Source organism: Acomys minous (assembly GCF_964271855.1).
Source record: "Acomys minous genome assembly, chromosome: 20".
Lineage (NCBI taxonomy): Eukaryota > Metazoa > Chordata > Mammalia > Rodentia > Muridae > Acomys > Acomys minous.
This window is the reverse complement of record NC_140502.1, coordinates 11,733,521-11,757,544: the sequence shown is the minus strand read 5'-3', so window position 1 is coordinate 11,757,544 and position 24,024 is coordinate 11,733,521. Positions and strand designations below refer to the sequence as shown.

At 45.0% G+C, this 24,024-nt stretch overlaps 1 protein-coding gene across 1 annotated transcript in view; it reads right to left on the bottom strand.

Annotated features, from left to right (window-relative positions):
* Positions 1-23,565, bottom strand: part of NLRP5 (NLR family pyrin domain containing 5) — a 46,864-nt gene extending 23,299 nt beyond the window's left edge. Inside the window, exons 1-4 of the mRNA XM_084770596.1 lie at positions 23,487-23,565; positions 10,128-10,205; positions 7,618-7,668; positions 2,277-3,837 (exon numbers count right to left, since the gene is read on the bottom strand). Of these exons, the coding sequence (XP_084626722.1) occupies positions 2,277-3,837; positions 7,618-7,668; positions 10,128-10,197 (1,682 nt within the window). The 5' untranslated portion in view covers positions 10,198-10,205; positions 23,487-23,565. The remainder of the gene's footprint in view (positions 1-2,276; positions 3,838-7,617; positions 7,669-10,127; positions 10,206-23,486) is intronic.
* Positions 23,566-24,024: the final 459 nt, after the last annotated feature.

The window sequence follows — 24,024 nt, the reverse complement described above, 5'->3', positions numbered from 1 at the left end:
TCCCTGTCTCTGTCCCCCTGTCTCTGTCTCTGTCTGTCTCTGTTTCTCTGTATGTGAATGCACACATGTCTATGTATGTGCTCATGGAGACTAGAAGAAGAGGGCAGCAAATCTCCCTGGAGCTGTAGTTACAGGCAACTATGAGCCACCCAACGTGATGCTAGGAACCAAATTCAGGTCCTCTGGAAGAGCAGCAAGTGCTCTTAACTGTTGAGCCATCTTGCTAGCCTGGATTTTCTTAAACCTCTGGAGATAATATGATCATCTCATCTCTAACTTGGGGTAGAGATTACTACTTTCTGCTAGTTATGACAACTAGCTGAATAGAACAATACAGGAAAAGCCAGGCACATGGTGATAGAATTATGAATAATTCCTAGTGGCAGCAAGAAGAGGAGGAGGAGGAGGGTTACAGGACCCTTGAGGTGGGACTCCAGCTCTGACTTCTTGCCCTCCCCCAACTGCAAGAGATTTTGGAGGATGCCAGATTACGAATGGAAGAAAACGTTTAATTTGGAAACGTGACTCCGTGACATACAGCTTCTACGAGGGCATTATCTGTGAGGTGAGACTCTGATGCCTGGCCACTTGAGTTCAAACTTTTGAGACCTCTGTGGTGAGGACTTAGTACTGCCAGCTGTTCTCTGGCTCCCATGCATGCCGTGACAAGCACGTGCGCGTAAACGGAACTAAGTGTTTTTTAAAAATAAGATTTCCCAGTAGTGGACTCATCAGAGTCTGGGAGGAGGGGGAAGGGACATTGGTCAAAGACCAAAACTTCACAATCAAGAGGGAACACACTCAGATAATGTGCACGTTGTGGTTTAATATATATAAATATACAATGTATATTATATATAATATGATATATGTTATATGATATATATTACATATAATACATATTATTATATATCATATATATTATATAACATATATCATATGGTGACATATACTACACATAATATATAATAATATGTAACGATGATGTCTTGTGCCTGTGTGTGACTATGTGCACACAGATGTAGGCACCTGCAGAGGCCAGAAGAGGGTGTTGGATCCCCTGGAGCTGTAGGCACTTGTGAGCCACCCCACCTGGGTGCTAGGAACCAAACTCAGGTCCCTTGGAAGAGTAGCACACGGTTATTATAATCTGAGCCCTCTGTCCTGCCTAGATACTTTTGTACATGAATCCGTTCACCATTATGACTATCAGACTTTGGAAATAACGGACCCTGAGAAACTGCCAATCTTCCAGGAGTCTCATGCCGGGAGAAGGCTGGAGCCTGGTGCCGGCAAGAGCCGAACTTACATCCCAGAAAGTGATTCCACAAAGAGCAGACCACGTTGCTGGAGAGACTGGAGCCACCATGTCAATGGTGGGCAGGGGGCATACGCCTCAACCAGGACTACTTAGATGTGCATGCCCCTGGTTCCACAGCGCTCTATTTTAACCTTATTTCAGGATCCAAAAGATGGACTATGGGGAGATGGATCAATAGAGGTCTATTAATCTTTGATCTGTCCCTCTTTCCAATGTGGCCGCAAGGGACTAATCTTTTCCAGCATTTTATCATTAATTTTGGCTGTTCTAATGGCTTATCAGTGGAACCTGGCTTGACACCTCCTTCCTTGTGAGTTCTAGGCTTGCTGGTATGTACCACACATACCCAGTCTATGCAGTGCTGGCTGGGAACTAAACTCTGGGATTCATTCATACTAGGCAAGCAATGGAAATATATATACAAGCTGAGCTATATCCCCAGTGGGGGAACTCAGCATTTTTAAAGGGCTTATCCATTAGATAAAGATAAACCAGACTCGGGCCAGGTCTCACTAGCAAGTGAACCATCTGTTAGGAGCTATCTGGTACTCTGAATGTTTCTGAAAGTAGCATACAGAAGCATACAAAAATTACTAACCAGCTTGGGATAAAAACTTTAAACCCCTACCCAGATCTAGCCAATGGGCAGAACATTCTCCACAGTTGAGTGGAGAGTGGGATATGACTTTCTCACGTACTCTGGTGCCTCACCTTTGACCACGTCCCCTGGATGGGGAGACCTGGTGGCACTCAGAGGAAGGACAGCAGGTTACTAAGAAGAGACTTGATACCCTATGAGCATATACAGGGGGAAGGTAATTCCCCTCAGAAACAGTCATAGGGGAGGGGAATAAGGGGAAAATGGGAGGGAGGGAAGAATGTGAGGATACAAGGGATGGGATAACCATTGAGATGTAACAGGAATAAATTAATAAAAAAATCACCCAATACTCACTTCTGGGGAACAACAGGGCACAGCTCAGAAGTCGTATCCACTGAGAAGAGGTCTTTGATATCCACCTGGATTGCCTTCAAGTTCTGGCAATGCTGGAGACAGTAGGAAGATACTATCAAGTCTATCTTACGGTTAACAAGAAGCCACACTTCCTCGAAGTTGTTCAGAGCCAAGTGAACAAATTCCTCATCCTGAGACTCGAAGAGATAGTGGAAGGCATCCAGGACATCCACTGGGCTGGTGATGTCGACCTGATGTCCTAGCAGAGAGACCCAGCGTTGGAGCTTCTGCCTTACACCAGAGGACAGAGGACATCCGAGCAGAACCTCTAAGGTCCTCATGGTGCCCTTGTTCATGAGGCCGAATAAGAAACGCTTCATCCCAAGGAGACGAGTGTCGTCAGCTTCCTTCAGCTGCATGACGGTCCCTCGGTTTCCGATGACGAAAAAGTACTGATTCCATTCCTCCAGCCCTTCTAAGACATAATACAAGGCGGCGCAGAAGTCCTGAAGGCTGAGGTGGAAGAACACGTAACACTGCTCACCGCTGTGGCCAACTTGGTGGGGAAGGATGTTCATGTGAAAGAGGGCTGAGATCTCAGACACCTTTAGGCCGTGGGCCTTCAGGTCGTCCTCATAGAACACGGACCTCATGCTCCACACTCCCCCGGCTGCCATTCTGCACAAACCCATTAGGGTGAGTCGCTCTCCCTGACTGAGGCAGCTCTGGAGAGGATCTCTCGGGGAGAGCTGGTGGAACACCAAGGTGGCATACAGACTGGTCAGAGTCTGGCAGGCTGGGACACATCTGTTTCCTAGCGCCTCCTGTAGCTGCAAAGCGTCACAGACCAGTGAGCACACGGAGGGCACCTGGCATTGGTCAAATAGCGGGTTGTTGTCCAGCACAGAGTGTAAGATTTGCGTTCTTCGATGGTCATCAAGGGTGCTCTCAATGACCAGCCGGGTCCTTCTTGTTGCAGACAGTCCTTCAACCAGTATGTAGAGGGGGGACACTGCCATTGACTTGAGATTTTCTAAGCCCGTGTCTCCGGTGGTGATGATGAGGAAGGACTTGGGTAGGAGGGCCTTCATCAGGAGGCTGAACATCAGGACGTAGACGGGCTGCTCATCCTTCCAGTCTTCAGAGAGTCTCATGTTGTCATGTAGGGGGACAGAGTTGAGATGGTCAAAATCGTCTATGACAAACAAGAGTCTTTCTGGCTGGGACATGATCTTTGTCACTGGGGCCTTGGAGTCTGGCCACTCCTTGGAAATTAACTGTGCCAAACTGCTCATCTCCGTCCACTTTATTTCTCTAGCAGAGAGGAAGATGACACAGGACATGTCTTGGAAGAGTTTACCTTGTGCCCAGCCCAGCATGATACTTCTGGCCAAGGCTGACTTCCCAACTCCTGATCTTCCGTGAAGGATAACAGTGTGAGGGCGGAAGGCTGTCTGTTTGAAAGCGTCCAACAACACTTTCATCTCTGGGTCGTCAGAGCGTACGTCCGCACTGGTGTCGAATTTAGATATCACATGGGCCTTGTAGTTTTGTAGGTCATCTCCACGGTATGAAGTCAGAGAAGAAGACAGAATAAATAAAAAAAAATTTTTTTTTTGGAACAAAATCTTATTTCTCAGGGACACTAACAGGCATATCTACATGATGGGTATGATTAACAATAGTTTAGAACATCTCAAAATAGATGAAGAGGAATCTGAATGGACTTATAGTAAAGGAAATGATGGATGTGTAAGATAATGAATATATTGCCTTTAATTGATCACTACTATATATGTAATGTGTATCTATATATTCTACTGAACATGTAAAAATATGTGTTCCTCCCCCTCACCTCTACCTGGTTCTAAGTCAGAAAGCTATGTGCAATGTTCTTCCTACTTCAATGCCTATTTTGATATAAGAGTCTCATAACTAACAATGACTTTGAACTTCTAATCAATCATCCTCCTGTCTCCGTCCCAGCTGCCTGGATTACAGGTGCGCACCACCATGCCCAGTTTTATGTGGTGCTGGGGACTGAACCCCGTGGCTTTATGCGTGCATGCTATAAAACACTTTACTAACTTAGTTATATCCATAGTTCAGCCTAGAGTCTTCTGAGCAATACATTTCTCATGAGAAATTAGATACACACACACATACACGGGTAAACACATGCACAAACATAACACATACATGCATGCACACATGTGACCAAACACACACTCTCTCTCTCTCTCTCTCTCTCTCTCTCTCTCTCTCTCTCTCTCTCTCTCTCTCATGAATTTGAACACATAGAAAAACCCCAAACTAGTTTTATCTGTTACGTCCAAGCAAAAATTGCATTACGATTTCTATTAAGACATAATTAGGCAAAAGCTTGCATTTTGCAAGCTTTCTGTCGGGCAGATGTTAATTTCATTATCGTGTAAATCTATTTCTGACTCCTATCAACCCTCTACGGCAGTTTGTTCATCAATAAAATGGGAGATACGGCACAGGCTGGTGGTGTGTGTCGACTGATGCAAGTTAGAGTCATCAGAGAGAAAGGGGCCTCAGTTGAGAAAATGCCTCCATGAGATCTACCTAGTGATCAATGGAAGAGAGCCCAGCCCATAGGCTCATCATCCCCCAGGCTGGTGGTCCTGGGTTGTACGAGAAAGCAGGCTAGCAATCCAGGGCAAGCAAGCCAGTGAGCAGCACCCCTCCACGGCCTCTGCATCTGCTCCTGCCTCCAGGTTCCAGGCCTGTTTAAGTTCCTGTCCTGACTTCCTCCAATGATAAGACTACGATCTGGGAGCAGAAGCCAAATAAATTCGTTCCTTCCCCAGCTTGCTTTTTGATCACGCCGTTTGTTTCATTGCAGCAACTGAGACCCTGACTAAGACACTGATTGCCTTCCCGAGGTGGTTGCTCAGCAGTCGATGTGACAATGACACCAACGCTCATCACAGGGCCTGGCCCGTTAGTGAACGTCTCAAAAATGTCATCAATATTATGGATTCCAGCTGGGTAGAGGTGACTCACACCTTTAATCCCAGCACTCGGGAGGCAGAGGCAGGCGGATCTCAGCAAGTTTCATGCCAGCCTGGTCTACAGAGCCAGTTCCAAGAGAGGAAACCCTACCTCTTAAAATAGTAAGGATTCTAACTTAGAGAGGACTGGAAAGTATTAGTTTTCAATATGGATTAAATAAATGATGGTATAAGGCACAGCCTGCACTGAAGTCTAGAGAGCAGTGGTTCTCAATCATACCAATGCTGCAGGCTCTTTAATGTTGTGGTGACCCCCAACTATAGTTATTTCGTTGCTACATCATAACGGTAACTTTGCTACTGTTATGAGTTGTAAACATCTGCTATTCAGGAGATCCTCATGAAAGGGTTGTTTGACCCCTCTCCCCAAAGGGGTCACAACATACAGGTTCATGACTCCCAGCACTGCCTCCCATTCATGCTGCTGAGGCAAGTGGGATGCAGCTCTGACAACTCTTCTCTGAGCTGGTCAGATCCCCAGTTCTACTGATCTTACAATGTAAAGTATCTCCCACAAGATCCCATCACTGCTTTTAATCAATGCCTCAGTGGACACCAGATACTTAAGAGCTGGATTTTTAACCGCTAACAAGGAGGCAAGAGCAAAAAGGAAGATCATACCAATGGGAGAACTGAGAGGGTGCAGTTTGCTCATGTGATACGTTATGGCATTTTTAGAGATTTAAGTATTTTATGTGTATGACTGTTTTGCATGTATGTGTGTACATATGTATGTATACGCCATGCATGTCTGATGTCTGAAAAGGTCAGATGAGGCCTCAAATTGCTGGGAACTGGAGCTTCAGACAGCTGAAAGCTGCTGTCCGAGTGTAGGGGAATTGAACCCCAGGAAGTGCTCTTAACCACTGAGTCATCTCTCCAGCTCCAAAATGAAATAGGTTTAATTAATTTTTGGAGACAGGGTCTCACCACATAGTCTTGACTGGCCTGTAACTTACAGAGCTCCACCTCCCTCTGCTTTCTGAGTGCTGAGAGGATTAAAGGTACATTGCTACCATACCTGGACTCACTTGGAATATAATAAGGCAACACGAGGAATAAAAAAAAATGTGACTCTTATTTCTAAGCGACTTTTGTTTTCATTTTTTGAGACAGGATTTCTCTACGTAGCGTGGGCTGTCTTGGAACTTGCTCTGTAGACCAGGCTGGCCTCGAACTCACAGAGATCCGCCTGCCTCTGCTGCCTGAGGGATGGATGGGACTAGAGACTGAGCCACAGTACAATGGAATTTTATTTATTAAGTAAGATGGATGAAAGAGCAATCACTGTTGGGGTGAAATCTGCCAGAATCAGAAATACAAATACTTCATATTTTCCCCTAGAGTGTGTGAGAGCATATATGTGCGTGAGATAAGGTTGAAGGAAACCCTGAGAAGGGAAGAAGAGATCTTAAGGGCTGGAGAAGAAGAAGAAGAAGAAGAAGAAGAAGAAGAAGAAGAAGAAGAAGAAGAAGAAGAAGAAGAAGAAGAAATAACAATGTAAGTGACACGAGGACAGACTAGAAGGAAGTATGGGAAAAATGAAGCAGTGGGTCGGGGGATGTTGGCTCAGTTGATAGAGCACTTGCCTTAGCGTGCGTGAAACCCTGGGCCTCAACATGTAGCACCGCATAAACTGGTCTAGGCCACACGCACACCTGTAATTCCACCAGTCGAGGGGTGGAGGCAGGAGGATTAAGTGCTCACAAGATCATCCTCAGCCAGGCCAGCCTGGAATACATGAGGCTCCTCCCCTCCCTGGGGACCTACAGGCAGTTAATGGCTGCTAGGAGAATGGGAATTTCTTCAGTGGGGTATCCTCTGGTGAGACACCCACACTTCGGTAAATAACCCTTCACCTCCAGCTCCCGTAGGCAGCAACCCACATCGGGTGACCAAAAATCAAAGCAGAAGGGGCATAAGTTGTATGAAAATATCTTGGCGAAACCACCAAAAAACAAACAAACAAACAAAAAAAACAAGGAAACCCATCACATCGTATGCTAATTGAAAACCTGTAGCAAAATTTCTAAATTGGATCAGGGCACAGCTGACGATTCTTAGCTGAGTTTAGAACAAGTCAACTCCCACTTGTGTGTCTCAGTTTGCTGTAATTATGGGTTATTTTCGAACTTTTCATGAGTTGTGACCGGCATAAATCGCCAGAGAGCCTCATGCCTTTACAGGGAAGGCTCGGGTGCACACACCAGTGACACCTGGACCTTGCCTCCCATCTGAGTGCCGAATAGACTGCTACCATCCAGCCTCCTCAGAGACTGGCCACAAGTTAATATTTTCTTCACCTTGTTCACTTGTCTTTGCTGCTTCATCTTCTTCCTTATATGGAAAGGATTCTGTGAAAGGGAGGGGAAAAAAAAACCCATCCGACATGATTTTCGACTGTTGTGCAAAGCAGAGACACCGTCTCTATCACAGTTTCACCCCTCCCTGGGCTTAGGGAATGCAAAGCGAGAGAGGGCAGCAAGAGAGCAAGACCAAGGGGATGGGGGGGGGAAAGCCATGAAATGCTGTCCTCTGGACACACATGGAGTCATGCAGCCGAAGTCACCTGCACAAAATCAAGACAGACAATATTCCACCAGAGCTTGGGTAAGGGCTCCTGAGGCAGTATCAGTATTTGGAGTCTCTTTACTGTAGGAACGTGTTTTCTGGTTGGTTGTCTATTTGTACATATATGGCAGATCTCCATATATACACACACTATATATGTGCATATATGTATATATGTATATATACATACACATACAATATAAACACACGCAATATTATATATATATATATATATATATATATGCTATATAGATGCTACACACACACACACACACACACATACATATGTGTGTGTTTATATTCCAAGAGGTGAAGTTTTGGTGTTTTTCCTCAATCACTCCCAATGTTTAAAGATTCATTATTTTATTTTATGAATGTTTTGCCTGCATGGCTGTGTACCCTGTGCAGGGCAGAAGACAGCAGATCCTTCAGAACTAGAGCTACGCATGGTTGCCATCTGTCACGTGGGTGCTGAAAACTGAACCTGGGTCCTTCAGAAGAGCGGCCAGTGCTCTTACTTGATGAGCTATCTCTCTGGTCCCCAATCTTGTTTTCAGGGAGTCTTACGAAACCTAGATCTCGGGAATACGTCTAGCCTGGGCTGGCCATCAAGGACCAGGGATCCTCTGGCCTCTGCCTCCTCAGTGCTGGGATTACAGGTGCATACCCTTCCCACCTGCCCTAATAATATGGGCTCCGGGGAATTGAACTCTGGTCCTTGGGCAGCAAATAATTTGCTGCCTGAGCAATGTAAGCCTCAAGAGTCAACCTTATTAATACCAGCCACACCCAAACACAGATCTATGCAATTTAATGCAATCCACGTCAAGAGACACGTTGTACCATCTTTCTCCAAGGTATTGTCAAGGTGATTTTTAAAACTTCTGATAGAATCAATGAGGCCGAGAACGGCCTCCAGACTTGCAGACAAATGTCATATATCCTGAACCGAAACAATATTTAAGACGCTAGGGGTCGCAGTGTAAGGACAGACACATAGACCAGGCAACCAGGACCGGGAAACAAAAAAAAATTACCCTTCCATACCCCCTGTCTAGGCAAGTTAAAAGCATCGTCTGTGCGCATGTGTGAGTGACATGTGATACGTTCAAGTATATGTGTGCATGCCGATACGGATGCCAGAGCTTAATCTTATGTTCGTTCCTCAGGAAATATCCACCATAAAAAAAAGAGGTTTATTTTCAATGTCTAATTACATGTACCGGCAGAGGACAGAGGCGTTGGATCTCTTGGAAGTGGGGTCACAGGTGGTTGGTTGCTGAGTCCCCTGAGGTGGGGGCTAGCAACCAAACTCCAATCCTGTATGCACGTGCATAGGAATTCAGGGTTTGTACACCTTGGGCTAGTGTCTCGATATAAGTGAGTATATACCATTTAGCTCTTTTTGCTTCTGTGTGAACTCACTCATTATGACAATTTCTCGTTCAATCCATTTGTCCACAAATTTTGGAAATTCCTTGTTTTTAATAGCTGAGTAGTATTCCATAGTGTAAATGTACCACAGTTTCTTTATCCATTCTTCTATTGAGAGACACATAGGTTATTTCCAAGTTCTGGCTATTATGAATAAGGCAGCTATGAACATGGTTGAGCATATATCCCTGTTGTGTGGTAGTGCATCTGTACCTACCAGGATAGTGGGTAAGAGGGGAGGTCATCCTATTGAGACTTTAGGCATGAGAAGCCTGGGAGAAAGAGGAAATAGAAGGATCCAGCGGGTCCTGGAAAACTACAGGTGAGTCTGGGCCCTGGGGTCCTCCGCAAACTATGGCAACAGCCAAGGAAAAAATAGGCAGTAAACCTCGAACCCCTACCCAGACTAGCCGATGGACAGGACATTCTCCACTGGTGAGTGGAGAAGGAGATCTAACTTTCACACAAACTCTGGTGCCCCATATTTGAACATGTCCCTTGGATGGAGATGCCTGGTGGCACTCAGAGGAAAGATAATAGGTCACCAAGGAGAGACTTGATACCCTATGAGCATATACAGGGGGAGGAGGTCCCCCTCAGACACAGACATAGGGGAGGGGAGGGGAGTAGGGGGGAAGTGGGAGGAAGGGAGGAATGGGAGGATACATGGGATGGGCTAACAACTGAGATGTAGTATGAATAAATTAATTAAAAAAAAAGGAATTCAGGGTTTAACTCGTCAGATGAAACTACACACCACGTCGTGGCTTGTTTTATCTTTCTTTACATCCCCCTCCTGCCCGCAAACCTGGTGCCTGTTCCTCTTCTGGCTCCTGCTCACTCGGGGCTGGTTCAGCGTCTTCTTCCGGATTACTCATTGAGTTTTCTGAGACAGAGAGGGAAGAGAGAATGCCGTTACTAACGTCACAGTCTGCTTGGGCCAGCTGGGGATGAGAACACCTCATATATCCGAACTACAGAGGGGAACTTGGAAAAAAAAAAAAGAAAAAAAAAGATTTTCTTTTATGTCCATGTGCGCATGCAGGTGCCCTTGGAGGCCAGAAGAGGACATTGGATTCTGTGGAATTGGAGTTACAGGACGTTGTGAGTCACTTGAATGTGGGTACTTTGAGTGAGACATGGGTCTCACTGCCAAGAGCAGCGGGTGTTATTAACCACTGAGCCGTTTTTTTCTCCATCCCCAGCAGTGTTGATTTGAGTGAGAACAGTCCCCATAGACTTATATATTTGAATGCTTGCAGCACAGTCTGAGAAGGATTAGGAGGGTGTGGCCTTGTGGGCGGAGCTTTCGAAAGGCCACACCAGGCACAGACACACTGCCTCCTCAGTGTGCCACTGAGTCAGATAACTCTCAGCTATTGCTCTGTGTGATGCACACCTAAGTGCCTCCATGCTTCCTGCCATGATGGCCATGGACCAATCTCCGATACTGTAATCAAGTCCTCAATTAAACGCCATTATAAGTTGCCTTGGTCACAGTGTGTATGTATAACAGCCATAGAAGAGTAACAAGGCAACCACCTGTAATTTTCCAGACAGGGCCTCTCCTGAATCTGAAGATTGCCTGATCTAAGCCAAAGATGACCTTGAACTACTGCTCCTCCTGATAACAGGGCTGGGGCTTACAAGCATGAGTTGACTCTTCACATGGATTCTGGGGATTTGAACTCAGGTCCTCATGCTTGTCCACTGAATCCCCCTAGCCCATCCGTAAAAACTGATGTTAAATGCTGTGTGTGAAAAGGCTTTCCCACAGTGCTACCACCTTCTGCTCACAATATTCATCTTTGTGCCCGTGAAGTTGGGTTATTTCTCCTTGTTATCACCTGTGTATGAAGCTTATTTCTTGTAAGAAGCAAGTCTAGACTTTGCATCCCTTTAGTGTGGTCTAAGACTTTTTTTTTTTACAGCCCTTTATACCACCATTTTATTGTTGTTTTTTTTAAAAAATAGTCTCATCTAGCCAAGATGACTTTGAATTCCTGTATCCTCTAGCATCTACTTTCTAAGTGTTGTAATTAGGGCATGTGCTAGCACATCTGGATTATACTTTTTTTTTTTTTTGAGATTCAGACACATTTATCTTTTTTTCCCCTAGAACATATTTGGTTGTTGACACATGGAGAATTTTAAGTATGTACTCATTGAATGTTAAATAACAAATATCGCCTCTCACACATCTTGGCTCATAAACTTGGACATGTTTTGTACCCTGAAAGATGCCCTATTTTAGCTCTTGCCATGGGGACTCCATTTCACTGAGTGGGTTTCAGGTCCAACCATTGGTCCTATGAAGGTATCCGAACATTGACAGACCTACAGACAGACAGTCTTACATCAGCCTCAGGAAATAGCCAGTCTTTACACCACATTTCATTACCTTCATTTTCAAGTGACATCAACGTGCCTTCCACATGGGGCTTCTGTATGCAAAAATGTAGCCATTGAACTACCGTAGGTACCTGACAAGCAGGACTGCAACTGAACTCTAGAATCTTCTGCACGCTAGGCAGGGACTCAGCAGCATTCAAGCCCCTCACTGGGGGATTCTAGGCAGCTGCTCTACTAATGAACTGTGTCCCCAGGCCCATTCTGTTGGATCTACAACATATACATTACTGTTGAGACACACCTTGAGCTGCTCACTGGTGGATTCTAAGCAAGTGGTTTACACCTGAGCCACATCTATAGCACCTTACTGATGAATTTTTGGCAAGTGCTCTGCTCCAGCCCTCCCCACCCTCTGCCACTTTGCGACAATATATAATTACCCAGGTGGGCTTTAAAACTTGCAATCCTCCTGCCTCAGCCTCATTGGTTGGGGTTAAAGCCCAGGCATGAAATTGTTTATTCTAAGTTTCAAGCCTGTAGTTGGAAGAGAATTCACCCTCTAAAATAATTTTCTCATTCATATCCTAATCTAAGTTCAGTGATCAATATGCAAGAAATCATCAAAGTTGGGTTTTTTTAGATCAGGACATTAAACTTTAGTTCTTCATTGAGTCCAGAGGGTGACCCCCAGTGTTCTCAATAACCAAACTCCAGCCATTTCTCTCTCTCTCTCTCTCTCTCTCTCTCTCTCTCTCTCCCCTCCTTCCCTCTTCCTTTCTCCCCTCTCTCATCACTCCCTCCATCCCTCTCTCTCTTTTTTTTTGAGACAGAGTTTCTCTGTGTAGCCTTGGCTGTCCTGGACTTGCTTTGTAGACCAGGCTGGCCTCGAACTCACAGTGACCCACCTGCCTCTCTCTGCCTCCCTGAGTGCCGGGATTACAGGTATGTGCCACCACTGCACCTGGTTGCTTCCAGCCACTTTCAAAACATGATTCCATGAAACCTTTGCAACAGATTACACACTGTATCTCTAGGAGCCGTGTTTCTGAGAGACGGAACCCAGGGTTCAGGATAGGAATTCAACCAAAGCAGCAGAGGAAGGAGGACAGCAAGTTAAGGGCACAGAATCCCACCAGGAGCAAATCAATTGATGACACCAACCTGTCAGTCTCAACTAGCCTGCCCAGCAAGAGAAATTTCTACCCACTTCTTCTCTTAAATACTTCACAGATGGGACTATGTTCCTTTTTCTTCTTTTGGGGTGGTTTTTTTTTTGAGACAGGGTTTCTCTGTGTAGCCCTGGATGTCCTGGACTTGCTTTGTAGACCACGCTGGCCTTGAACTCACAGAGATCCTCCTGCCTCTTCCTCCCAGAGTGTTGGGATTACAGGTGTGCACCACCATGCCTGGCTGGGACTATGCTAATTTCTACCCAACAAGGATGCAACGAATTTCATTTCTTGGGGTCCAGACTCATACATCAGAGGTGGACTCTATTAGAAAGAGTATTGGAACTATTCAGCATTAAGACCTGGGATGGAGCCAGGAATGGGGGTGCACGCTTTTAATATAAGCACCCTCGGGGTAGAAGCAGGTGGAGTGCTGTGAAATTGAGGGCAGCCTGGTCTAAAAAAGGAGTTTTGGGACAACCACAACTACATAGAGAGACTATCCAAAACAAAAACAAAAAAAACAAAACAAAACAAAAAAAACAAAGACAGGATGGAGTTTTCCCCCTACCTTTAGTCTTTTCCCCAAGTCACATTTTTCATCGCATTCTATGCTTCCTTAGAGAACATGAAGAGTTTTGTAGGTTTAAAACGCAAATGGTTGTGTCCTAGGTAATACTCAAGAAAGAGGGAGAAACTAGGCACTCCACTTGCCACTTCAACTCTCGGGAGCTCACGTTATCAAGCCTGAGTATTTTTCCTTCAGCAATTGCTTAAGCATCCTGAGTTATTTATTATCTGGCTCCCTGAGAAACCACCTTAGTGTGCAGTTGTAGAAGAGGGAGAGTAATAAGCTCTTCATCATAGAGCTCAGTCTTTGGTGGAAAAGTAGACTCTTTGGTAACACAGAGCGAGAAATACCTGTGGGATGCTGTGCATACTTCCCTCCTCCTATGGGAGACACTGAGCCAAGACCACTTAGCAGTGACAGTTCTCTATAGATCTCACTCCAGCTACCTGTCTGTCACTAGAGTATAGAATCTGGGACACTTCAGTTGCTGAATCCTTAGTTCCCCAAACACCACCCAGCATTGACTACAGTTCAATGTGATGTTCTCCGAATGCATTTGGATTGATCACTATGCTAAAAAAAAAAAAAAAAAAGTAAATAGGTTCCCAGTAGTTACTAACAACACAGGACACAGTTTGCAGACATGTTCTGCTTGGTGCCTGTTAATAGCAAGTTATGGAGAGTCAGTAAAGGTAAAAGTAACTCAAGCCAGGCATGGTGGTGCACACCTTTAACCCTGGCACTTGGGATGCAGAGGCAGGCAGATCTCCGTGAACTCAGGGCCAGTCTCTACACAGAGAGTTCCAGGCTAGTCAGGAGTACATACTGAGAGCCTGTCACAAAACAAAACAAAACAAAACAAAACAACCCCCTAAACCTTCAAGGATGAGAAAATACTTGCAAACTGAATCAAAGAACACATAAAAAAGATCACTCATGAACACCATGGTCAGATGGTTTGATCCCAGAGATGCAGGGATGGTTCAACATGCAAAAATCCATCAGTATAATCCACCATATAAACAAACTCCACATGATCGTCTCATTAGATGCTGAAAAGCATTTGACAAATCCAACCTCCCTCCATGATTAAAATTCTTGGAGAGATAGATCAAGGATACAAGGGACACATCTAAACATAGTAAAGGGAATTTACAGCAAGCCTATAACATCAAATTAAATGGGGGAAACTCAAAACAAGTCCACTAAAATCAGGAACAAGACAAAGCTGTCTACTCTCTCCATATCTATTCAAGATAGTACCTGAAGTTTTAGTAGAGCAATAAGACAACTAAAGTAGATCAAGGATACAAATTGGGAAGGAAGGAGTCAAAGTATCATTAGTTGCAGATGATATGATAGTATACATAAGAGACCTCAAAAATTCTACTTTTATAGCTGATAAACACCTTCAACAAAATGGCTGGATACAATATTAACTTTAAAAAATTGCTAGCCCTCCTATGCACAAATGACAAACAGGCTTACAAAGAAATCAGGGAAACACCTTTTGCAATAGTCACAAATATAAAAAAAAATCTTGGTGTACCTCTAACCAAGCAAGTGAATGACCTGTATGACAAGAACTTCAAGTCTTCGGAAAAAAAAATAGAAGATGATACCAGAAGACGAAAAGAAAAGATCTTCCATGCTTATGGATTGTAGGATTAATTCAGTAAAAAATAGTCATTTTACTAAAACCAATCTACAGATTCAATGTAATTGCCATCAAAATTCCAACACAATTCTTTACACTTTGAAAGGACAATACTCAACTTCATATGGAAAAACAAAACCCCCAAATAGCTAAAAATAGTCATGGACAATAAAAGAACTTTTGGAGTTATCACGCACACTGCTTTTAAGCTGTGACCACTGTCACATGGTATTGGCACAAAAACAGAAAGGTTGATCAATGGGATCAAATCAAAGACCTAGATGTAGATCCACACACACACCTATGAACATCTGGTTTTTGATAAAGAAGCCAGAAATACACAATGGGAAAAAAGAAAGCATCTTCAGCAAATGGTCTAAGTAGATGTCTGTATGTAGAAAAATGGAAATAGATCCATATCTATCATCCTGCACAAAACTCAGTCTAAGCAGTCTTGGTTTTATGGTCAACATAAAGCCAGATACACCAAACCTGGTAGAAGAGAAAGGAGGCGTATCTACAAACACATTGACACAGGAGACAACTTCCTGAACATAACAAGAGCACAGGCACTAAGATCAACAATAAATAAGTGGCAAATGCTCATGAAACTGAAATGCTCCTGTATGGCAAAGGACACTGTCAAATAGGACAAACTGGCAGCCTACAAAATGGGAAAAGATTTTCACCAACTCCACATATTAAAGAGGGCTAATTTCAAAAAAATATATAAAGAACTTCAGAAACTAGACACCAACAAACCAAATAACCCAATTAAAAATGGGGCATAGATCTAAACAGAATTCTCAACAGAGGAATCTTAAACGGCCGAGAAGTAATTAAAGAAACATTTGCCATTCTTAGCCACCAGGGAAATGCAAATCAAAATGACTGACTTTCCATTTTATACGTGTTAGAATGACTAAGATAAAAAACCATGAGTGACAGCTCAAGCTGGTGAGGACATGGAACAAGGTGGGAGTGCAAGTTTGTACAGACAAGTTTGGAAATCAATCTGGTGGCTTATCAGAAAATTGGGAATAGATCTTCCTCAAGACCCAGCAATACACCACATCCTGGGCACACACCCAAAGGATGCCCCATCTACCCTCAACTCTGCTCCTAACATAACAGCTTTATTTGTAATAGCCAGAAACAAGAAAACAACCTAAATGTCTCTCAACTGAACAACGGATAAAGAAAACGCGGTACACTTACACAATGAAGTATTATTCAGCCGTTAAAAAAAATAACCATCATGAAAGTTGTAGGCAAATGAATGGAACTAGAAAAAAAAATATCCCTAGTAAGGTAATCCATACTCAGAAAGATATATACAGTGTGTGATTACTTAGGAGTGGATATTTGTTGTAAGTTGAGGGATAATCATGTTATAATCCACAGACCCAGAGAGCAAGGAAGGCTCGGGGGTGGGGGGGGGGAACCCATGAATCTCCCTGGGATGGGAAAATAGAATAGTTATCATGGGGGTGATGGGGAAGGTGGGGAAAAGAGGGATAAGGAGGGGAGAAGAGGGGGGAGAGGGTACTGGGAGAGACAATTGGAATTGGGGGGCATTTTGGGGCCAGGTAAAAAACTTAGTACAATAGAAACTTCCAGGGAAGATTCCTAACAACGGGGGATAGAGTGAGTGAACTGGCCATTTCCTGTAACCAGGCCAGACTTCTAGTGAAGGGATTGGAACACCATCCTCAAATCCTTCTGTCTACAATGTGCCCTGCTTACAAAATGTGCTATAATACGGTCAAGGGGACACAGAAATTGAGTGACTGGCTAATCAGTGACTGGTCCAGCTTGAGAACCATGCCACTAGAGGGAGCCCATGTCTGACGCTGCCTGGAAGGCCAGGACCCAGAGGCTGGATAACCTAGAGACCTAGGATAGAACCAAACACGACTGTCATGAAAAGTCAATGATTCCTAATGATCCTTCTGCTATACTCATAAAAAGGATTCCTAGGCATACTGTCAAGACGGGCCTCATCCAGCAACGGATGGGGCAGATGCAGCAGAGACTCATGGCCAAACATGAGGCAGAGCTTGGGGAACCCTGCAGAAGTAGGGGGAGGAAGGATTGTAGGGGGCCAGAGATATCAAGGATACCAGGAGAACATGGCCCACAAAATTCAACTGAGCAGGGCTCTTGTGAGCTCAGAGTCTGAAGAGGCAACCACAGACCCTGCATGGGACTGGGATAGGTCCTCTGCATACATGCTGTGGTTGTTGAGCTTGGGAGTGTTTGTGGACCTCCAAAGAGTGGGAGTGGTGATTGTCTCTGACTCCTTTGCTTGCTTTTGGGACCCTTCTCCTCACGTCACCCGCCCTTAATATGAGGGGAGGTGATTAGTCTTATGGCAACTTGATACGCCATGTTTGGTTAGTATACCTGGGAAGTCTTCCCTTTGCTGAAGAGAAATGGAGGGAAGGGTAGGTCAGGGGCTGGGGCTGGGGATGAGGGGAGGGACTGAGAAGAGAGAAGGGAGGGGAAACTGCAGCAGGGATGTGATATGAAAGAGGGGAAAAAAAAACCCAAAGGCTAGCAAAATGCCTCAGCGGGTAATGCTGCTAGCTGCCAAAGCTGGACAACTCAAGTTCGATCTATGGGACTTAGATGGTAGAACAAGAGAACTGACTCCTAAAAGTTACCCTCATCAGACCTCCAGAGGCATGCACACGTAAAAGTAAACTACCTAACTGGGCCAGAGAGATGGCTCAGAGGTTAAGAGCATTGGCTGCTCTTCCTGAGGTCCTGAGTTCAATTCCCAGCAACCACATGGTGGCTTACAGTCATCTATAATGAGATCTGGTGCTCTCTTCTGTCCTGTGGGTGTATATGCAGGCAGAGCACTGTATACATAATAAAAAATAAATAAATCTTTTAAAAAAAGAGAGAGAGAAAAGTAAACTACCTAAAAATTACCTAAAGTAAATAAGAAAACTTCAATAGGACCAGCAACATGGCTCAGAGGGTAAAGGCATTTTGTCACAGAAGCCTGGTGACCTGAGTTTCAGCTTTGGAACCCATGTCAAAGGGTAGGACGACAGAAATCTACACCACAAGGTTATTCTGATGTGGGTACATGCAACGTGACGTGGCCATATAGGTAGGAAAAAAAATTTCAAGCTGAAATCAAGAGACAGGCTAAGGTTATGAGTAGAAATTCCTCCACAGCAGTTACACAGATGGACAACGAACCTGTGCAAATCCTGGTACATCACCAGGCACCACACGACAAATTTGGTTCCTCATCATTGAGTGCTAGCTCAGTATGTTTTTGCCACTTCCTCTTATGGCTTCTCAGTGCCACCTCTAATGACAGAACAATTTAGCAATCATAGGAAGCAGTATACCTAGTAATGTTAATAAGACCCAGGACTAACTCTTAATTGAAACATCCTCTTTCGTTATCATCTGATACCTATAAAAGCCAGCACCGCTGATAATTGGTCATTTTGGCTAATCTGGTTTATTACTCTTCTACCACAACTCTGGCCTTGTGGTAGAAAATAAAGCAATCGAGGAGATCCCATATGATGAGAGCTTAAAGACTTGAGGGCAAATTGAAATTGCCTTGAGGTTCCCCTTCCCGGTCAGGATGACTGACTGGTGAGGGTCCAGGGGGCGTCCTTGCTCACTGCTGGTGGACACATAAATTGGTGCAGCCACCATGGAAGTCTGGGTGAAGGCTCCTCCAAAAACGAAAAAGCAGACCTACCTTCTGATGTGTCTACACTGACAGGTGACCTAACCCAACCCTGAGGCTGCATCTTCTCTCATGAATTGGAAATCAGAGCCCCACCCTCTCCAAGGCCGTCACGGGCACCAAGTGAATCCATATACGTGGCCAACAGGAGGGCTGTTGGGTGTCATCACAGACCAGTTAAAGATAGGGTCTCACCAAACAATCTTAGGTGCTCTAGAAGTTGCTAATGTAGTCCAGGCTGGCCTTGAACTCACAGAGATCTGCCTGTCTGTGTCTCCCAATCCAAGTACAGGGATTACTGGTGAGCACTCCCATGCCTGGCTCATCATAAGGCTCTTGAATAACTCCTGGTACTCAATAGTGACACCTGCTCCTTGCCTCAAAAACAAAACAAAACAAAAAAAACCGAATTAACGCTGTACCTAAGTTTGTGGATATGAAGGGTGAGGCGTGGAGAGCCAGCCTTATAACCACTCAGTGTCTGAAACGCATGACACAGGTGACTTAAGACCAACAGAGTCCGTCCATTTTTATAAGATTATGACTCCATCAAAGGCAGCCAAGAAAAGTTTTGTTAAGTGCTAAAAATGATTGAAGCCCTCAACACCCCATCACTAGGGCTGAACCCAGAGCCTCACGCATGCTGTGCACACACAACCACTTAGGATTGAGGCCAGGGTCTCTTTGTATTATGCACACACTATCACTACCCAGACTGAAGTCAGAGCCTTATGCGTGCTGCACTTACACAACCACTAGGGAGCCACCAGTGGTGTAGGGAAGTGCAGAGGGCAGGAAGAATAGGGGGAACAGGAACGGCCAGCCAGGCCAGGAGCAGCTGTCAAGCTTTTAGTAACACGTGATGAGCTGGGTGTGATGGCGCATGCCTTTAATCCCAGCACTCAGGAGGCAGAGACAGATCTCTGTGATTTGAAGCCAGCCTGGACTCTATAGCTAGTTCCAAGACAACCAGAGATACACAGCCCTCTAAAAAAAAATTAGACTAAAAACTAGTTATAGAAAAAAGAGTACATCAAGTTGAAAGGGAGACAGGTTGTGTAGCCTCAAGGGGACAGGGAGAGAGAGAGGTAACAGGGGGCAAATATGATCAAAATATATGGCAGACATATATCAAAACACATGGCAGACATACTAAATATTCAAAGAATAAAAATATTATTAAAAACCAAAAAGTTCATACTGTGGTGACTCTCAAGCATAAACTTATTTTTTTTGTTGTTGCTACTGTTATGAATCAGAATGTACATACGTATTTTCAAGTGTTCTTAGGCGACCTGTGAAAGGGTCATTTGCCCTCCAAAGGGGTCACAACCCACAGGTTGAGAACTGTGACACCAAAGTCTAAAGTGTCCATATGCACAGATTTCTTTATAGTTAACCCCCCCCAAATAACTCAGAGATGAAATACAACATCAGCATCTTTTTTTTTTTCTTTCTAAACAGGACTTATGTATCTCAAGCTGGGCTTGAACTTACTATGTAGTAGAGACTGTATTTTAATTTCTGATCCTCCTGCTGGGTGCTGGGGACACTCAACAAGCGCTCTTCCTAATTGGAGCCATCTCACCAGCCCTAGCATCTCTTATATATTTTGGTTGTGAGCATCTCAATCTAATAGCATGAACAAGACAACCAAAATGAATCCAATTAATTTACTTTCTTCATTTTAAAATATAAAGGACCGAGGCCAGCCTGGTCTACAAAAGAGAGTTCCAGGACAGCCAGGGCTATGACATAGAGAAATCTTGTCTTGAACCCAGCCCCCCCCCCCCACACACCGCCCCCCCCCCCGCCACAAGAATTTTAAGGTCACTAAACTTTAAAGCTTCCTTGGGTTGGGGTGAGGCTGGTGAGATAGCTCAGCAGGTAAAGGCACTTGCCAAGTCAGATGACCCGAGTTTCACCCACAGGACCCACATAGTGAAAGGAGAGAGAATTAACTCCTGAAAGCTATCTCTGGCCTCCAAATGAACCAAGTCACTTGGGCGCCCCTCGGCCCCCCAACACACATACAACACATACACAACACACCCACCCCCATACCACTCGCCCACCTCCACCCTTCACACCCCCTCAATACCCACATACAGCCCCAAACACCACAGCCCCCGCCCTCAAACCACAGCTGTGCCCTCCCACATAAATGAAACTTTTTAAAACAATGAACTGGAGCTGGTAAATTTGAGACATAGGATGAGTAATATTTTAGAATATTAACTAGCCCATAAAAATGACCAACAGTTCAACATATTAAAATAAGCAGAGGATTGAGCAATACAAATAATTGTCTGGCTTCCAACTGAACTTGAAATCAACAACAGAATTAAGGATCCTGAGAATGGACACACACACACACACACACACACACACACACACACACACACACACACAGAGGTATGTATGTTTGTTTTGTTTTTTTTGAGACAGGGTTTCTCTGTGTAGCCTTGCTTGTCCGGGACTCACTTTGTAGACCAGACTGGCCTTGAACTCAGAGATCAGCCTGCCTCTGCCTCCCGACTGCAGGGATTAAAGGCTTGCGCCCTCATGACCAACCATGGCCTTTATTTTTTGACATACAAGAGGAGAGCGTCTTCAATGCCTCATCAGACATGGATGCTGTGGCCTCTGTGAAGAGGAGCCCCTACTTGGCTGGAAAGGGAAACAGGTACCACTCCCTTAGGGAACTGGGCTTGTCTTGTAAATGCAAATATGATCACCATCCAACCCCCAACCCCCCCTCCCCCACCTTGCTGAAAACAGCAAAAACCTTTTAGGACCTGATCAATGACACCTGGGCTCATTTAATTCAGAAGAGGCAAAACACGCAGCAGTTAATTTAGCAGAGAGAGCAGCCTCTCGGGGTGTCAGAGGCTGAATACCACTTGCAGGTGAGGAGATTGCCTCTGAGACATGATAAACACCTGCTGGGGGTATGGAGCGGGTGGCAGGGGGATAAGACGGGCCAGGGATAAGATTCTCATGTCTATTGCTTTCTAAGACGTACACTGAAAGGCAATCCCAATTTAACCACCATTTTAGTAAAAGCGAACAGAAATAAACAACCCCCCCCCCCACCCGCCAAGATGGCTTAGGCGTACCCATCTACGAAGGAGCAACCGCAAAGCCCTGATAACTTTAACCATCAAACATTATTTTGCTCATCAGAAAGGAATGCTAGCCTATGGTAGCAGCTCTCATCTGTAATCCCCATAGCTCAGGAGGCGGGGGGGGGGGGGGGGGGGCTGGGATGGGGGAGGGTGCGGTGGGATGGGGGTGGGGGTTGGGTTCTGAGTTTCACAGCAAGACCTTGTCTGTAAAAGCTGAAACAACACACACATGAGATGAAACAAGGAACAGAAAAAGGGAAACCCAATAACACCCTCCCTAGAAGGCTAGGAGGAAGCAAGCTCTCTCTGTAGGAAGAATTTGACTACAGGATGAATATTAATGAAAAAATACTTAGCTGGGTGTGGGGGCACATGCGCTTGACCTCAGCACTCATGAGGCAGTGGCAGGGCCATCTCTGTGAGATACAGGCCAGCCAGGCCTACACAGAGAGACCATCTTAAAAAAATAAATTGCACAATTTAAAGCGTTAGATGTCTATTAAAGGTAAGATTTTTTTCTAGAGTGGTTTTTTTTTCTTTCGAGACAGGGTTTCTCTGTGTGTCCTTGACTGTCCTGGACTCGCTTTGTAGACCAGCCTGGCCTCAAACTCACAGTGATCTGCCTGCCTCTGTCTCACAAGTGCCGGGATTAAAAAAGGTGTGCGCCGCCCGGCTTTTTAAATATGGAGATCAAAAAAAGCTTAATAGGAAAAGAAAATTCCAAACAAAATAACTTTCCCAATAAAATTTAGACTGTGACGTCTAAGCATTGTTATATTCACAGGACTTGGGTTAGATATGGCAAAGCCTTCTTTTTAGAATGAGTTGACAAGTCTCTGAGAGAGACTTCTTTCCTGGCTTTCCCCTTTCTTTTTGTGGGAAGGGTTTCCATAGCACTGCATTTAATATCATATAAGCACATTAAAAAAAAGTTTGGTCCTTCACTCAGGGTCCAAAACTGACGTTCTGGGAAGTAAAATGCTTTACATTACTTTACGCCTTGGGCTAAAGCACTTTAGAACATTCCAGGTTCCATAATAATATCAGGACGGAAGCAACTCCCCAAAGACAGTTTTCTGCAGAGTCAAAGCCTTAAAGAAACAAACCAAACCAACCAACCTCCCGCCCTTTTCTGTATTTCCACTCTCACGCCTGCCTTCCCAGACACTCCATTTATCCCCAAGTGTCTGCAATGATTTGTTAGAAGCAGCGAAGACTGCAGGGCCCAGTGGGTAAAGGGACCTTCTGCCAAGCCTGACGACCCAAGTTTGACCTTTCGGAGCCCCACATTGTGAGAGGAGAGAAGCGACTCTTGCAAGCTGTCCCTCCTGTCCTCCACATGGGTACCATAATGGGTACGTACACACAGAAAAAAACAAAAGACTTTCAAGTCAGTTAACTTTGCCTCTTCTGCGGGTAAACAAATGACCCCTGACTCAGTTTCCTCATTTGGCGATCACAACACACCATTTTCCATCTCGTATAATATCTCATTGACCACAGTCACAGACACTTACGAGCCGCCTTATTACCGGGCTGGAAATAAAAGGTACCCCGAAAGCTCACCTCCAAGGGCAGAGCCCGCTTTCTGCACACTGGCAGACCACCGCAAAAAGAGAGAGCCAAGTCTGCCTCCACCCAACGCGCGGCTGGCTGGTGATAGCCCTTGAGGAGGCTCAAGGCTAGCACGTGCTTAATGCCCATTGGCTGTAAGCTCTGACAAGCCCCTCCCCAGTAGACTCGGGACAGCTGCGTCGGGGCATGGACATCCACCCATCCCTCCCCGTGCAGCTGCTAAGGGGAGGCTCAGCTACTCCTCCCGCCCCTCCCTCCTAATTAGATTGTATTCTTATTGTTTCATGATTTAAAAAAAATTAAAATTATGTGTGTATGTATGCATGCATGCATGCATGCCAGAAGAGGGCATGCTGTGTGACCTGCCTAATTTGGGGGGGGGGGCTGGGGTAACAAACTGAAGTCCTCAACTAGACGCAGTGCTGGTGACCACGGAACCATCTCTTCAGCCAAAGACTCTTCTTAATCTTATGTGCTGTAGGACCTCGGATAGCACAACCCCCACCTGGTGTTGCTGAGCAGTGCAGAT